Source organism: Colossoma macropomum, unplaced genomic scaffold, assembly GCF_904425465.1.
Source record: "Colossoma macropomum unplaced genomic scaffold, Colossoma_macropomum, whole genome shotgun sequence".
In the NCBI taxonomy this organism is placed as follows: Eukaryota; Metazoa; Chordata; class Actinopteri; order Characiformes; family Serrasalmidae; genus Colossoma; species Colossoma macropomum.
Window position 1 is genome coordinate 43,982,540 of NW_023494792.1, and position 19,118 is coordinate 44,001,657.

At 39.7% G+C, this 19,118-nt stretch overlaps 1 protein-coding gene across 1 annotated transcript in view; it reads right to left on the reverse strand.

Annotated features, from left to right (window-relative positions):
• taf3 (TAF3 RNA polymerase II, TATA box binding protein (TBP)-associated facto) overlaps nt 1-19,118 on the reverse strand; it is an 83,749-nt gene that overhangs the window by 9,615 nt on the left and 55,016 nt on the right. The window contains exon 3 of the mRNA XM_036577256.1: nt 7,254-9,001. Within this exon, the coding sequence (XP_036433149.1) occupies nt 7,254-9,001 (1,748 nt within the window). The remainder of the gene's footprint in view (nt 1-7,253; nt 9,002-19,118) is intronic.

Here is a 19,118-nt window from a genome sequence, read left to right on the forward strand (position 1 = left end):
CCCTCCCTCTCTCTCCCTTCTTTTTCAGAACAGAAAGGAGAGAAAGTGAGCATCAGCAGAATTGGAGGGAAATGTCTGGCAGGTTGCATCATTCTGAGAGAATAGGACCGTGAGAAGGTGTGTTAGCCGCTGAATTAGCGAACGTGCGCCAACGCTAACCCTGCTGTGTGGCTCTAAAAAAAAATCTCCAACACACGCAAACAACCACAAAAAGACCAGCCCTCCTTCTCTCTTTCTCTCCTGCTCCTTCAGATCACATCTCCTCAAACAAGTCGTCTTTATGTGACATTATAAGGCTAAGCGTTGCATGTCCATTTCAGCAAAACACGTGGAAAAGAACTAGCAACCCAGTTCCTTTCCATATACAGGTGACACTGTGCTGGGGCTATACAAGGGCTGCAATTCTAAACTGCTATAAATGATTCAGCCACAGTTTGTACTTCATTTGATTAGCACCACTTCTTAAGTTAACCGAGGACTCTGAAAGGACGAGCTTAAGATTCCAGCATTCTACGGTTTACTCAAGGGATGGGACAGTATAAATGTTTCCTATTGTGATATCGGTTAATAAAATGATGCGCTACTGTTGAAGGGGAATTCCATTGATTTTTCAAAATTTGTGCATAATTAAATTGTTAAAATCAAGGAAGTCAGAGTGGTTTTGATGCCACTAAAAAGCTACATCACAATTCACTATTCACACACAGAAACTTGGAAGACACATGTAGGTTCACTGATCATTTGTATTGATAAATAAAATAGCTATATTTGTGTTCTTGTGGAAAAGTGTGGTGTCGGTTGTGCTTCAGACCCCTTCCCGGAGTGGATGACTGAAAGAATATTCAAAGAGAACTCAGTCAGCATTGAGTATCAGTATGTCTTCTGAGGATGTAAGTGAATTATGTACTATTGTCATCATATCCTCATTAGTATATAATGTTGGTTTTGCATTTCAGACCTAAACATTGGGCCGGATCTTCTGTTTGAGCCTGTTTGTGTGACATTAAAACATAAAGACATATGATGTGGTTTGAAAAACTCCTGCAAAATATGACCAGAAACCTCTGACTTTAAAATTATTATTTAAAGGGTGGCTTGCAGCAGCACACACACAGACACACAGACACACAGACACACAGACACACACAGACACAGACAGACAGACAGACAGACAGACAAACAGACATATACACACACTCACCATATTTTAGCCAGCTTTTTTCTCCTGACTTAGTAATGCTACTTTTTTCTGTTTTAATAAAATAACTTACATAGTGCAGCTTTAAGTCTGTATACAATAGACATGTTTTCATTATTTTAACTTTGATTCTGATTGGTCAAATTAAGCAACTCAGCCTGCACTGCTGCCATTTGGTTAAACAAAAATATGGTTAAAAAAGGAAAACGCAATTATTGGCATGTTATCAGCGATGTTTTTGCTGATCCCGATAAAACTATCAATATCACCCTATATTACAACGTTATTGGCTAACTGATATTTTACTTACAAGGATTATTTTATGATCTATTTAAATATTTATAAAATCATAATTTACAGTGTACTTTCTATTGGGAAGTGTCTGTCCCAAACCCTAACCCCTTAATTTATAGTTATGAAAATAACATATTTTTGTGCATTTTTTCTATGTTGTTTTTAAAAAGTTCTTATTAAAAGTCTGAAATGGTTTTCAACTCTGACTTTGAACCAATTCGGTAAAATTATTGGTCTGCCTCCAATTTTATTTATATTAAAATGTGTGTGCAATAATCCCATAACTGGTCTAATAAACAATCAAAGCAAAAATAAAGCAAAAAGAGCAAACAACTCATAAGGTTCAAATGGCAAAGTGGAGATTTTAGGTAGGACTCATTTCAGATTGCGATAGGATTGCAGCTATGCTCACTTTCACTTGAAGGCATTGACACTTCTTTGAGGAGCCTTAGGGGACCATGCACTCTTCATACATGCACTCCTGTACTTCACCAGACTCTAACACACACACTTCTCGGCCTCCCAAAGGAAAGAGTTGAGGCCCTGTACCTGCACGATAAGACCTATGTGTGTGTGTAAGCACACACGTTCAGGGTCACCCACAATGGCAGGTTCAGATAGTGCTATCTGCTTATGTTAATTAGTCTTTAAGTGGTTGAGGAGGTGGGCGCGATGTCTTTCTCCCCAAAAGTGCCCCGCACTACTTAACCCACACTGTATCGCGATGAGCCCTTCTTATTCACACGCTCGCTCTTTATTTGATCACACACACCTAGCTGAGGTACGTTGAAAAAGGTACAGGCGTGCACAAATTGATTAATCAGCTCCTAAATGGATGTAAAGTGCTGTAGCCAGCGTGACCCCGCAACCAGAGTCACTCTTTAGAGCCAGTAACTAAAGAATTGATAACAGCCAAAAAAAAAAGATCAAACTCTTAATTTTTTTTTTACAAGAGAATAATGAGTTATAACACAATACAACTTAACACAAGGTCCTCTTTGTGCCGTTTAGAAGCCAAGAAAGGGTGTTCAATCAGAGTGAAGATTAGAGAGAATGAAGAGACTCTTCTCAGGTTTCAAGGCTAAACCTGAATCAAAAAAAAAGAAAAAAAGAAAGAAACGTTCCCACAGGACAAAACTACGAAATCTATAGAATATTGAACAAAGCCACTGAATGCACTTGTGCTCTATTACCTTTAAAGGACTTTTCAAAGTTCCTCAAGACTAAATATGAAAATCAATTAAAAGTGACAATGCACAAGCCACATTTTAAAAATATCAGAAACTAGGATAAAGCTTTTTTCCCTCTAACGTTTCACACACTGCACAGCACTACGTTGCAGTGTATCACCAATGCAATGTATCATCGATAGAATAAAAGCTTAGCTACGCCACTTGGGAGTCTCTTTGAAACTTCTTAGGATAAGTAGTTATTTAGAGTTGTGGAAGTCCTGATGACACCTATAACGTGCTCAGAAAAAGTTTATGTGATGTAATTTAGGGTGACAACAATAGCATATTCTCATATCATCCATCACTATATGTAAACTTAACCTAGGAAATGCTTTCATGTGACACAATGAAAAGATCAACAAAGGAAAAATGAGCAATGGACATTTTGGAAACAGTGGACTCGTGGGGGATTCAGAGCCAAACTCCTTGCAATCTAATTTTCTGGTTGCAGCTTGGAGGTGAATATTGAAAAAGGCACCTAAAGTCATCATGAGAAATTTGCAAAACAGTTTTGTTTGGAACAAACTGAGAAGCTAAAGATTTCAGATAACTTAGGGACACTTCTTCTAAATAAAACTGTCTACCAATACACGGCAAATTAGCATGTTCCCTTGTGAACATTTCTTGATGACTGAATAGAAAATGTTCCAAAATTGCTTGTCTTGTCACATTAATGTACATAAAAGTTAAAAACAATTTTTCTTTTTCCTATCAAGTTACCCTTTCAGAGACCATGTTTTCCTACAACAGCAATGGCAAGTTCAGTTTTTTTGTCTTTTGCTATGCAGCCCATTTAAATCTGGGTATTTCTGACACAGTTTATTGCATGCAGAGATGTGTTTATCTCTTTTAGGAAAGAAACAAACTCTCAGTGTCTTTCTGTAGCGTTTTAGAGACTGAATCGCCAGGCGCACCACTTTGTTGTTCTGAAATTCGTGATTGTGGCTTGAAGTTAATGATCTAGATAAGGGGAACAGACGATGGCCATTCCACACGGCTCTTCTGAGGCACATTCATCTCTCTACTCTCTTTCTTCCCGGCCCTCTCGCACTCTCTCTGTCTTTCTCCTTGCTTTGGTCTCCCTCCAGCACGAATGCTCTGCGTTACAGCTGCACGATGTGGACAAAACACCCTATCGTGAGCAGACTGATTCATACAGCTGACTTAACAACATACCACACAATTCGGTACAACCATACCAGTGAACACTTAATGTGACAACGCTTAAAGACAAGCCTGCATTATTTTTAACTAAACTAATTTGTGTCTGATGGATCAAATGAAGGCTTCTGATTTATCCAAATACCCAAACACTGTCTCTCTGTGTGAGAATTGGTCAGGAGGCTCAAAGTTCATAATAAAAGACTTAGCGATCTGAGGACTTATTTACACACTGCAAGAGAGGAGTTCAGGATTAGCCAATACAAATTTCTCAAAATAAATAAATAAATGAATAAATAAACTTCTCAATGTATCAGTTATTAGTTGGCAGTTTCCGTCAGAATTATGCAGTTTTAATTAAAACATTTCCTCAACAGAGATCCTACTCTGCACCTGGCATTTGTGAATTCATCATTTTAAAAGCCTTGGCTACAAATGGCATTAGCATGCTAGCAGGGACTTCTCCTGTTTTGCTGTGTTTCAAGCATGATGTCAAGTTTTCAAGTAGCATCAAATCTATAAAAAGGGGTTTGTGAGAGCGATGCCTTGGGAGAACCACTTTTAATTCAATGAAATGGGCAATTTTTTGTACATGAGAAGTGTGAATATGAAGAACCTCCACATAATGTGAAGGTTCACTCTTAAATATAAAGGTTCCTAAGTGGTCACTTGGATGTATGAAACCTGTATAGAGCCTTTACACTATGGCTTTAAACAGGTTCCTCTCACACATTCACTTATTAAAATGGTTCTTCAAAGAGCCAAGGTTCTTCCTCTGTTATCACTCCAAAGAACTCTCTTATTGTGCTATTTTTGGAATTGTATTCTGCATCTCTTTCTCTCTTTCTCCGTCCCTTCCCTCTCTCTCTAGGAGAAGTGCGGCGTGTTTTTGCGGCAGTAGTAGTAGAAGGTGGTTGTCCGAAAGCTGCTCTGGACGCAGCGAGGTGGAGGTCCAGAGATAGCAGACTTCCTGTGTGGCCCCACGGTGGAGGCATTGTGCCTGGATTTGTCCAGTTTTTATGTAAACGCAATACTCTTTTCACCTGAACTAATACAACCAGTGGCGTAAGCCCCTTACTGCTACGGACGGCATTTTTCTGCTAATCTCTGCGGATTTAAGTCCTTTCCACACATACCTCAGGGCAGCTACTGATAAACCGCCCCTAACTCAACACTCCTTCTTTTCTCTTCCCTGCCACACTCTCTTTTCTCTCACTCCTTCTTCTTCATCCAGGACGCCAGCAAAGCAGCCTTGCAAAAAATTAAAGTGATCAAGAGATTTAAGCAGAGGAGAAAGAGCGAGAGAGAGGGAGATAGAAAGAAAAAAAAAATCTCTTTCTGTATCCCATCTAGCAGTGGCAGCATGAGAGGGGAGAGGAAGGAAAAAGGGAGAGCGAGAGAAAGAGAGGGGGTCAGAGAGAAGGGTGAATTATTGAGGGAGAAAAAGAGAGAGAGAGAAAGAGGAATTCTACACTTAGCTGTGTAAATCAATCCTGAAAGATCTTATGTGATGTACATGCATTATCTGCCGTGCTGGATTGTGAAAAGACATTAGAGGACGAGTTTGCTGAAGAGGAATTAACACAATCTTTCTCTATCGTTGACTCACACAAAGACACACACACTAAAATGGTCTGTGGATTGGGTAAACAGAGGCTCTGAGGTGTGAGTATTATCCCTTGTTTGATTTGCACACAGATTGACAGCTATGTGTGTCTGTTTGCCGCGCGTTTGTGCGTGTTTGTCCGTATGAGGGAAGCAGCAGGATTCAAGGGACGAACTCGACGCCAAAGATGAAAAATGTAAATGTCATTCTGTAATCTACCTATGATCTCAAAAAGTACACACACACACACACACACACACACACACAGGATCTCACTGTGTCTGTGGCCGCAAACACCATATTTGCTCACCACAGTGATTGTTCTTGTTAGGGCTGCACGATATATTGATCGTTAATCATTATCATTACGATACTGGCCTTTGCAATATGGATATCATAGAAGGCTACAATGTGCAAATGAGCATTAAGCACATTTTTATGAAACAGCTAAAAACATCTTTTTATTTTAGATTATTTTAAACACTACTATAAATTCATTTTACTTGGTTTTAATTTTATATTTTCTAATAATTGTTTTTATTTGTCTTATTTAATTCTATTTTATTTGCTCTTTTGTGTTCTGCTTTTATTTCTCAACTTTAATGACTACTGTCATTTAGTTTACTACATGATTTTACTCAAAATATTTAATTCAAATTTAATTCAAATTCAATGCTTTTTACATACCGTTTAAGACGTCAAAGAAGGAAAAATAATACAAATTCCACTACACAACAGCACATAAGGCTTGTATTAAGTTTTTTATTAATTAAGTTCTTTATTATTCAATTAATATTAGCTTGAATAATTGTATTAATGGATTTACACTTAAAGATTGCACAATCCTTGTACCGTCCCTCCTTTTTTGTTTTGTTTACTGTAAGTATTCAATTTACTATTTGATTTTACTATTTTATTCAACTTACTATTTGAAACTTTTTGATATATTTAATTGACACATTTGAAATACATTTTACTTATTTGCTCTTGTGTGTTCTGATTTTAAAGAACTGGAGCTGCTTTTATTATCATCATCTTGCATCTCAGAAGCACCATATGCGTTTCTGAGGAGGTTTTAATAAATGATGATGGTTCATCAAACATTTGGTCAAAAATGTTAAGGCTTCAAAAATGTCTTTTTGACCGTTTGAGATTAGTTATCGCCAGTAAGGTTTTAATTTATACTTATCATTTCTCACTCATAGCTCACTGAAGCAAGTAGAGAAATTCAGTAGAAAATGTAGATTCTAAACTTTCAACCCACAGCAGGTTTGTATTTGTAAGAATTAGGGAATATGTTTTATTATGATTTGAATTTGGTGAAAAACTACTGGTGCGCATACAGCAAAAGCCATGCTTTGCATTTTCACTTACTGTACATTTACGCCATGTTTCTGTCATTGAAGTCGGAAGAAAAAGCCAAATCTAATACGGAACGTAAATTAAATGTAAATGTGATTAATTATGCATTTACATGTAATTTATTATGTAATTACATTTAAAATGGTATAGCAAAATGACAGCAATATCTCTTCTATAGGCTGCAATTGCAATGGGTAACTATAGTATTTTGTCTGATATTGTGCAGCTCTAGCACTTGCGTGTCTTATAAAGGGAAGGTCTTATAAATGCTTTATGCAAACTGTTGCAGTGTGTAATGGAAGAATTCACCACAGGCCCTTTTGGCTGCCCTATCCATGAGTAACACTCTGGTCAGGGACTTTGTGATCTGGGGTTTAACGTGTAGTCATCCAGGTCTTACCATTACAGCCGGCTTCTCCAGTTTAGGCTTCTCTTTTTCCTTTTCTTTTGCTTTTTCCTTCTTCTCCTTCTCCTTCTCTTTCTTCTTCTCCTCTTTGTCTCTCTCTTTCTCACGGGCCCGCTCCTTCTCCCTGTCCTTCTCCCGCTCCTTTTCACGCTCTTTCTCTTTGTCCTTTTTTTTCTTCTTTTCCTTCTTGTCTTTCTTCTTGTCCTTCTCCTTGCTCTTGGTCTCCTTGGGGTGGAACAGTTTTTCGGGTAGGATCGGCTGCAGAGGAGGAAGCATTGAGGGGATGCGCAGGCATGAAGAAGGGCTGAACAGAGGAAGTGATGCGGCAGGGACTGCGACTGCGGCTTCTTTGGCCCCTAGAGACAACTTCCTCTCCTCCTTCCCTCGCTCCTTGCCCTTGTCTCTCTTCTCTTTGTCCTTTTTGCTCTTCTCTTTATCTTTCTTCTTGTCCTTGTGCTTGTCCTTCTCTTTCTTGCCGCCGCCGCTGGCGTTGTCTCTCCTTTCGTCCACACTTAGCGATAACTCAGGCCAGGGCATCTTGTTCTCCTCCGTCTGCCCTGTTCGCTCTTTCTCTCTCTTCTTCTCTTTGTTTTTCTCCTTGTTTTTGCCCTTGTCTTTGCCCTTCTCCTTCAGCCGCTCCTTCTCTTTTTTCTTCAGCTTGGTCTTGACGTCCTTCTTGAGCTTCTTCTTCAGGAGGGTGGGGGTGGCGGTCGGATCTTTACGTTCCTGGAGCGGTTTTAGTGGGGGTTGCGGCGTGGGAGGGGATTCTGAGGGCGAGGAGAAGTACGCGGGCTCCGATGGCGAGTGGGAAGCCACAGGTTGGCTCTGATTGGCCTTTCGGATGACCTCGTCTATGGAGTCGTCCATAGTCCAGCGGTTCGGGGCGGGTAACGAAGGCGCTAGTGGTGTGGCTAGCTGTTTAGCACCGAGAATATGAGCGTGTTTGCTGGGAGCAAGTGGCTGTTTGGGTGTGCTGAGGCCTTGCATGTGTTTGGGTCCTATTTTTGGGGGGCTTGGAAGCCCATCACTGTCCGAGCCCGAATCATACGCAAACGGGTCAACTGGGCCTGCTTCGTCTTTACGTACTCGTTCTATCACTGCGGTGATGGAATCCTCGATAGCCTCCTCTTTAGCGTCGTGACCTTTGAACTGGCCATCATTAGCAACCACTTCAGCATGAGGCCCTGCCCAGCCCCTTCCAAACTGGGCCGGCACCAAGTTGGCTGGTCCTGGTCGTGGGCTCCGAGGGCTTCGGGGTCGCCCAGGCGACCTTTTCCCTGCCTTCTGAGCGCTCTTGGGTGGAGTCAAGGCCAGAGGGCGGGCAGATACACCGGAAGAGGCAGAGCCACCCCCTCTTTTGGGTGATTTGTTCTTCTGGCGAGCTGGAGAGAGTGAGGGGATTTTGGGCTTGTGGCCCGGCGTGGGAGGGGCCACAGTGGGCCGGGCCGGCTCAATGGACAGCGGTGGCGAAGGAGAGCGAGGCATGTGCTGGGCGTTCAGTGAACTGAGAGGTTCCCTCGGCTCAAAGCTCCATTCAGGACTGGAGCCGGGTTTGGTGCCCAAACGAGGCCTCTTAGCAGCAGGCAAAAGACCCTCGGGCCTGGGGCTATCCGACCTGCGCTGGCCCAGCCAGTTCTCATCATTTTCTTCATCCTCGCCATCCTCTTCCTCGCCCAGAGACACCTGCATGGCCTCAGCAGATGTACCCATGTCAGCAGGGACCTGTTCTTCCTCCTCTTCATCTGAGAGAAAGAGAGAGAAAAACAAAGCATGTCATAATTAGGGTTGGGTGTGAGTCGTGTATAATTTTATAATCATTAAACATGTTAAAGTGTGTGAAAAGAAGAACTGAAGAGAATAGCTATAGAAAACCAGCTGATATTTCACTTTCAGCAAAACGATATCTCAGTGGTGCTTTACATATAGAAATAGTTAAAACAAAAAGATAAGTAAATAAGTAAAAGATAAGTAAAATTTAAGGTGTCCGGTGCAAGTTATGCGAGTTAGTGTTCCATAGGTCAACTAGTTGTTCACTAAATCAACCAAATGAAGAAACAAAAACTTTGTGTTCTCATTTTTTATGCCTAAGAAGTCAAAACATTTTCTCATTGCTGTATCTGAGTACTATTCATTCTGAAATGGGCATCGTAGTTAGAATATGATAGTCACATATTCCCACTTCTGTAAATGTGTGATTTATTGTGAGACAGGTTTACATCACCCTTAAAAAGGGTTTCATAATGAATGCATAAACAGTTCTTTATATGGTTAAGTGGTTCTTTATGACAGAAAATCTGTTGTATGTGGTCTATTTCTACATAGCACCTAAAAGGTTCCATTATTGTTACAAGTCAAAAAACAAAACTTTCAAATTTGACCAAAGTCAAAAGTGAGTAGATGCCAACCCAAAATATACAAAGACCTGTTTCTGTCAGCATATTGTGCTTGTGGTTCTCTAAACACATTTTAATACTGGCGTGTTTGTCATGGAAAAAAGGTGATTCATTTAATCCAAACCATTTAAAACCGATTCAGGGCCAAAGCAAGAGCAATTAAAAGTGATACTGCCCCAGAGGGCCGACGTAGGCGGGAAATTGTAATCGATGCAATGATTCAGCTAATGAATCGTTACACTATTTACTGTATACATGGAAAGAGATAGTGAGGTGAGGGGGAGAGACAGAGAGCGAGACACAGAGAGAGAGTGAGAGAGGCTCACAGAAGGAGAGCAATATTATTGGAATAGACGACAGATATCAGAGCAGCAGATCAAAACCATTCACACCTGATTACACAGCAGAACAACAGAGAACAAGGTTTGTGCGTGCACGCACACACACACACACACACATATATATGTATATATTATTTATACATATACACTTGAGTAAGAGAGAGAAAGTCAAAGTTAAATGTATTAAGATACTGAAAAAACAGAAATAAAAACTATGACCTAACAGATCACCAAAACGGTCATGATCAGATAAACAGCACTTAAAGCTTTCATCTTTGAGAGAGAGGAGAAAATCAAGCTCCACTCTTGCTTCAGACCTGAATCAATCCACAGGTGGTTCTGTCCATCCTTCCACTGTGAGAAGACAACTCAACACTATGAGTCTGAGAGGAATGTAGCATTCATTGACAAATAAAAAAAAAAAAGATTTGGAAAAACTGAAAGCAAGTATGCTGGAAAGAATGAAAGCTATCATAAAGGGTGAACAAACTAAAAACTGAAAAATATGATATATTTGCCTCAACAGCTTCGGTGTAATTAATTTGTAAAAACATGTGTTTTCTGTTTTTTAACTGATGCTGAAAAATGAATAACTGGCAATTTGGGCTGGTAATTAAGTAAATAAAGGCTGGTCTCTGACTTTTTCACAGTAATATCTATGAACATGCTCTAGCTGGGACAACGTATTGTAAGTGTAAACTCAGGCAAAAATCAAAGTTTTCTAATATTTCCCCTACACACACACACACACACACACACACACACACACACACACACACACACACATACTCCAGCTGCATGCCGTGGTTGCTGTGATACTGGTTAAGCGGCCGTGTGACAGCCTCCTGCCCCCTCAGAGCCACAACGGAGGACAGGCAGCGCAGGCATTCTCCTCTGACACCCTCCATTATAAATAGTGTAATCTATATGGTAATACTGTTGTATTCTATAGGCGGCGAATGGGGATAAGATAACATTGTGACTTTGGGCTTTTTCTTCCATTGCCGACTGCTATGGTAATAGTTATCAAAGGTTATTTGGGGAATGACACGTCGGCCCCTCTCTGATTGGCCGAGCCCGGTTATTTATGATATGAATTATGATAAAGATGATGTCTCTGCTCCTCCTCGCACTCTCTCTGCGAGAAGCCTCCCTCGCACAATAAATTGCTATCGTTAATCACCGCGCGCTTTGTGGAGCCGTGATTACCCCGCCGCTGCCGCCACCGCGCCGTAATAAGAATTTTTATTTAAAGGAAGAATATGGATTTGTCATCCCCTCCTCAGCGCAAATGAAACTGACAATATTTCACGACGCTGACATTTAATTTGTTTAGGTAGGGCAGGAGTGCGGGTGATATTTGCATTTTATGGCTCTATTCCTCCTTTTCCTGCTTCTCTGAGTATCTCTCTCATAAAAATAATGTGGGAGACACTAATGACTCATAACACAGAGAGAGAGAGGGGGGGGTGGTGGTCAAGAGAGTGAGGAACAGAAGAGAAAGAGGAAAAGACCAAGAGACCACGAGAGGAAGGGATGATGATGATGATGATGATGATGATAAAGTGAGAGAGAGAGAGAGAGAGAGAGAGAGAGAGAGAGAGAGAGAGAGAGAGAGAAAGAAGAGAGAGAGAAAGCAAAAAACAGAGAGAGAGTCAGAGGGACAGAGGAAAAGGGGAGAGAGGGAGGTAGAAGCAGAGAGAAAGAATAAGGACAGAGATAGGGGCAAGAGAGAGACGAAAAGGAGAGTAAGAGAGGAAGAAAAAGGGAAGAGAGAGAAAGAGTTAGAGACAGGGAGGAACAGGAGAGAGCAAGAGAGAGGAAAAGGAAAGAGGAGAAAAGAAGGAGCAGGAGAGGAAGAAGTGATGAGCAAGGAAAAGGAGAGTAAGAGAGGGACGAAAAGGGAGCACAAGAGAAAAAAAAGCAAAGAAAGGACAGGAATAGAAGGGAGAGAGGGGAAAAGGAGAGCAGAGATGATGATGAAAGGCAGAGAGAGAGAAGAGGAGAGTGAGAGGAAAAGAAGAAGACTGAGTTGAGAAAGAGTGAGGGAGAAAAAAAAGGAAGAAGGAGTAAGAGTGTGCAGGCTGAGAGAGAGAGAGAGAAGGGGGATGGAGAGAAGATGAGAAAGATGCAGCTTGATAGAGATATGACAGAGAGAACAGCGAGGAGAGAGAGGGGAGAAAGAAGAGAAAGAGAAGTAAAGGAAGAAGGCAGAAAGAGCGCAAGTTGAGAAAGAATGCAGTCTTTCCTTTAGAGCAGGAATGAGATGAAAGGAGCTGAGAAGCAGTGGCAGAAAGAGAGGAATACAGCAGAAAGAAGAAACAGGTGCGTCAGTGTGTACCTTCTGTAATCAGACAGTGTTAGACACTGAACTGCCTCCATTTACACCAACTATTCTTTCATCCTAATATCAAAAATCAGACCAGCTTTCTTTAAATTTGGCACTGCAGAAGAAAGCACCACACACACACACACACACACACACACACACACACACACACACACAAGCTCGAGTTGTAATTGATTGTGTCATTTACAAACGCGAGAAAGAGTACAGACAGGCCGTGATAACGCGAGAAAGCCACGGAGCCAAAAATGGCACGTAGCAATGAAAACAAGCTTAGACGCACGTTGGGAAGTAATTAAAACGGAGAGATAAGAGAGAGAGGGAGAGAGAGAGAAAGAGAGAGAGAGAACACGAATAAACGAAACTGGAGAAGAAGTGTCATTTTAGCCGAATCCAATGGCTCACAAAATTGACTGGCTCTCTGGTCCTCTATGGCTCTATCCTCTCTCTCTCTCTCTCACTCACACACACATACACAGTGTGTGGTAAAGTGAACAGAAGCAGAACAGATATTTATGGCCTTATTTGAGACAAATTCATATCACTTCCATTAAAATCTCCCTCAGTTCACCTCCTTCTCTCTTCCGCCGCTATATTACACGTGAAGAGCTCGGATTAAGGCTCAGTGCAATTAAAGCCAGGTCGTTTATTGGGGCTCCAATCAATGAGCGGCAGAATCACAGGTCTAAATGAGAAGAGATAAGAGCCTTTAACGTTCCAGCTCCACACAGCCACAGCAATGGACAATTACTAACTATCTATCTGAGAGCACCGCTTTGTGTGCCTATGTATATATACACGTGTTTGTGGTTTTGTGTGTTCACGCAACCTGTAAGAGTGTGGCAAACAAACAAACAATACAATAAAATACAACATATAAATACATATATGTCTATATGTATGTACACATATCACTGTTGTCGGGACAAAACCTCGGATCTCCATTTTTGTCGTTTTTCAGTTTTTGACATAATTTAAAAATACCTGTTGTCATCTACGTTGTGTGTAAATTTCATGATGAATGGACCAAAAGAAATGGCCAAAAATGACTTGAAAAAAATTCTGGTAAAAAAAGTAAAGAAGGTTTTTTCCTTCTTCATTACTTCATTATATCATATCAGGTTTTATGCCATGTTTAAAAAAGGTTTTTGGAATTTATCAAATCCATACAAGTGGCAGAGAAGTCAGCAACCAAACCTGTGTTCTCCTAACTGTACTTCATATCAGTCTTTTTGTTTTACTGCATTCACATTCATTTGTAGTCATTCTAATGTTATTTTGTCTTTTACCAGGCAAAAACACACTGCCAAGACAAATCATTGCTGTCCGGGAAGAAAAAAAAACAAAAAAAACAACAGTACACATTTTTCCCATTTTCATTTTGCTACATGGCTTGAGCACAAAAGCTGGCCATTACGTTGTGCGAATAGACCAATAAACATGCTCCAAAATACTTGGAATAAAATCTCTACATTAACAAAATCTTTATATTAACTTACATTAAGAAAGTTTTTGCCTTCTGTAAAGTTGCCATTTTGGAGATACTCGTGTTTCTTTTTACTGTGACAAAAAAAGGGTTTTTTTTGTGTACTTTTACTGTATAGTTATTCAAAAAAAGTCTGTATGAAAACAAAAACAGCCTGGAAAAACAATGCATCGATGTATGTGGTTAGAACAGATTTGCATGCAATACATTTGTTAGTTAAATTCTATGCTTCTTTGTAACACAAACTCTACTTGTTCATGAATGTAGCCTTTGACAAGCTATGGATGTACAAGATTTGGATTTAGTAGCTAATTCACTTTCATATGTGACCTTAACAACAGACTCAAACAACAACAACGCATCAGCCCAATCTTACAATTATCTGAAACTACTAGAAGAGATTACAAAATCAATGAGTGTATTTTTACAACGCTACTTTACTAGCGTGGTAAATTAAATATATCCATATTAAGAGACATCACTGTTTTAGATCTGACTGTTAGAGTGGGTAACAGAAAGTGGATCTGCTGCCCCACACATTTAATACCCTGATTACAACAGTGTGAGACATGGAAAAAAAAAAGAAACATCAAACTGTGGGACAGCCACCAGATTGTGTTTGTGTGAGACAGAGCAAGAGTGTATACACAGGGTTGTTTTCATACAATGTGCAGACATGGGGTATCGCTGTTGTCAGAACAAAACCTCATATCTCCAAAATGGTAACTTTACAGAAGAAAAAACTTACTTTACTTTTAATGTAAGTCAAACGAACCAGATTTTTTCCAGAAGTCATTTTTGGCTGTTTCTTTTGGTCCTTTCATCATGAAATGTATATACAATGTAAAGGACCACAGGCATTTTCAAATTATGTCAAAAACTGAAAAAACGCAAAAATTGTAGATACCAGGTTTTGTCCCGACAGCAGCAATGTGTAAGTACTGGTGTAGGCATAACATACCTAGGCACATGTATATATATGCGTACACACACACACACACACACACACACACACGTATACAAAGTTTGGGGACACCCTGTCAGACGATCTTTTATTGATTTTTTAAGTGAAAGTTACACATCCTGTACAGGGAACAAACAAAAAAAATTTTCTGCAAATTTTAGCACACAAATAAAATACAAAATGTGCCAGAACTTTTGCACAGGTCATATTTTATGTTATATTTTTCCCAATATGCTAAATTCGGCAAATAAACAGTAACTGTGTAGAATGGACCATTCTACTGAATTAGCTCAAACTATTTAAAACTATTTTAAAACAATTAAGTATCCGTAACTTATTACAAGGACTATAAACTTTAAACATACATATACATACATATATATACATACATATATATATATATATAGATAGATAGATAGATAGATAGCATGTTAACTGGCCATGTTCAGCAATCATGCCTTAATCCTGAAGCATAATTTTAATGAAAATAATCATATTTAAATTGTCAAAAAATGACAGTTTGATATTTTCCTTAATCAATCAGCCCTACCTATGGGTTAGTCCTGATCTTCTCTGGTTTTACCACAAAGAAAATGTGTGTAAAAAACACACACACAGAAGTTTCCACAGAAACAGATAAACAAGTAACTTTTTAGCAGAAATGTAAGTACTGAAGTACAATCATCCACACCAAAGATAAAACCACACTGAGGTCTCTGTGCTCTCAGATGAAAAGAGAAATGAGGGGGAAAAAAAAGGGAAGTGGGGGGTAAAAGGGGACGAGGCAGACTTTGGGGTGACTTTGACCTTGCCTGCTGCAACACACACAGACACACAAACATACATATACACACACATGTTCCCTCCCAGCCCCAGCATCTCTCTCTGCTCTCATGACCTTCACGTCCGGGGGGATGGAGGGAAAAGGGGGGGAAAAAAAAACTTCCAGAGGCTTCCGCCTGTAAGTTATTCAAGAATAAGCTTTGAATAATTGTCCCGCAATATGAGTCTCCCTGATTAATTGCCTGAGATAAGAGGTGCTTCTTTCCCTCCTTTCTCTCTCTCCCCCTCTCTCTCTCCCTCCCTGCAAGGCCTGCTGATTCTCCTAATCACCCCAGTGTACCACCAAACACCCTGTGCGAGTGTGCGCGCACACGTGTCCTTCTCAGTGAGTGAGAGGAAAAGAAAATAAAGAAAAAGAAAGAAAGAAAGAAAGGAAGAAAAACTTTAGAGGGTAGTTAATTTGTGTGCAGTCAAATATAAACCTATGGTATGATGTATGATACATTACGCGTGACCAAGTGAGATCTGATTTTACTTTCCTGTGTAAAAAGCACATCAGCACATTTGTCATTTGAATTTTTACTTCTGGTAAGTAGAAATAAACTCAGGTTAACTGTTCTAGATGCCAGTATTCAAATACGGAAATCGTTATTCAGGTATATGTTACGTTTCATCACAGGAAGACAAAAAAATACAGATACCAACAATTTACTCAAACGTTCATATCTATGTTATGTCCATATGTTATGCTACTCTGAAACTCGAGTATTTCTATGAAGACAAAGTTGAGAAGGCAGATATAGAACGGTTTCTCTGACAAATAACATGTTTGCACATCGGCCGCAAGGAGAAAAGAAAAGTTCTCGTTAGCATCCAATTACACTTGTTTGCTATGTTAGCTCATTAGCTCATCTGAGGAGGCAGTCCCCGTTACTCATCCAACTCAAAAACCTACTGATGTCCCTTGACTGTTTCTGAATAACAAAACATGTTCTCAATAAGTGTATCTCTCTAAGTGCTGCTATAGTTTTGTGCAACACCAATACTGTCACCTAAAAAAGTAAGTCTACAGCCCTGCACTACTTTTGGCCAAAGTCATAGTTCTTCCATCCCTGCGGTTGATCATTTATCTGTTTATGGACTAATACAGATATTCGGATATCAAAATTAGCCAGACCGCACATCTCTACTGCAAACAAGGTTTCTCACCTGTTAGTACCAGTGTAGTACAAATACACTGGAACTAATGCTAAATATCGGAAGAAACTTTTTAAAACAAGCAAAGAATCGGACTCGTGTTTGGAGGAGCAGGATTTGTCTTGTAGCTGCTGTAATTACTTCTGTAACTGATGCAAGTGTATGCAGATGTAGAAAACAAATTCTGTTTAGACCTGTGTTGAATGTAGTCAAGATGCATCTATGACCACATCTGAATGTGGTTTGATAAGATCTGATCATAATGCGTCAGGTTGTGCTTATACCTGGCTTTTCATGTGATCAAAGTAAATCCAAACATGATTCAATCACCCAAAACACATACTGATGCAAAATGTAAACAGCCTCTATTATTGGTATAATTATAACCCTTTTAATGACGCATGCAGTTGTTCAGTTTTCAAGATGCACTGACAATTGGCTCTAGAAGTACTGGCATAAAAAAATAGTTTTTACACTGGCTGGTGTTGTTTACAGGCTCTCTGTAATTGGTCTTTATGACATACACAGTTGTTTAGTGTTATAAGTACTGACCATAACCACACTCAGACATGCGTAACTGATGTAATTCATCATGAAAACAGTAACAGAGCCAACCCCTATAACATACTCGTCTATGTGGATCATCTCACGCTTAATATTCCACTATGGAAAAAAAAATACGCTTTTATTTACAATCACACCCTCCACATTAACAGTAACCATTGGGCCAAGCCATCATAGATGTGTAAACATGCCTTTAAAAAATACACACAGCCATGTATGAGGGCAGTAAAACTGTTTACACATCAAGAGTTTTTCCTTCTAGCTATGCTTCTACACAAGAAAGATAAGTTATTCCTCAAAAACAAATAAGTGAAACAGGTGTGGAGCAAAAGGCTAAAAGGGAAAGTTTCCTTCCACAGTTTAGCGATAAACACTCAGGCCTTTGTAGTGTCACACTGCAGTTTACTTTTCTGCTGTACCCACATACACACACACACACACTTGTTTCCCCCAATATGTCAAACTCAGCAAATAAATATAGATTTGCACTAAATATGCTAAACTTTGCAGAAACATGCCATATTTAAGTTCCCTTTAGAGTATGTAGTAACCTCTTAAATGGCCAAAGTCCACCGGCAAGCCCCAAAGTTTTATTAAACACTTTTACAACCTAACAGCTCAACGAGTTTATACTGAAGTCCCTGTAGTTATGGAAAAATAAGCCTTAGCATGTGGTAAGCCTGGAATTTTAAGGGGTTACCTTACCAATAAAATATGAGTGTATATGATGAGTGTATTCACATACACACACACACACACACACTTTCATGAGTACCCATGTGTAATAATGTGCCTCATGTTTTATTCATGTAGTTATCTGTATCTAGTTAAGTAATTTTACTTAATTAGATTACAGTATTAATAAATAAGTAGTTTTTAAAACCTAATACTACTCAACCTAAACTAAAAAGAAACAGTTTTGTGTTCTTAGTTTTAAAAAAGTAACATGGAGTATTTTGTTGGTCTTGTACATTAGTTCTCTTTGGTACGAAAAAACTGGGGAGTTTCTGTCTTGAAAATACACAAATACAAACACGGAAATGCATTCAAATATTCACACATACACATTCTCTCTCTCTCCCTCTCGTATGTATCTAAGGGTTTTAGGTAAAGAAAGGGGATGATCCAGCACATACAGAGCACTAATAGTTGACACAGTACTAATAGCAAATTCGCTTTCTGCTGTAATTTGCTGCTTCGCCTACAGGGTGCACAGGCCTTTGAAGTGGCAAGAAATGCCAAATCAATTATTACTTTTTTTTGTAAAAAAAGAAAATTCAATTTGAGCCTCTTACGCTATGCGCCAGTGTACATAGCATGATCTGTTTTTTTTTTTTCTTTTTTTTTCAGGATTGGTCCTCATTTAAAACAGTTATTTATTTATTTGAGGGAGGCTTGATTAAACTCAAGTAGTAGATTTTGTCGTTTTCTTCTGTGCCTCTGTAGTATTGTGTGCACAATTGTAAAGGGGGAAATAATTTGGCAGAGTAATGCTCTTCATCAGCCGCAAATTCGCCATAATGATCCGTTCATACCTGAGCGAAAGAGGGTGGGTGTAACGCAGGGCCGGTTTGGGGTGTGGGGGAGGAGGGGGGACAATAACTGGGCAAACGAGCCGAAACGCCGGCGGCCCGCCATTCAGCATGGAATAAAAGTGTGTGACGCTCCACAAACACTCCGCACTTACCGCGCTACAAAAGGAGCGCATGTTCTCTTCCTATCCGCTTAATGAAGTGATCTGTGTTCACTCCCGCACTGCACTGTTAAAGAGAATAATAAAAACC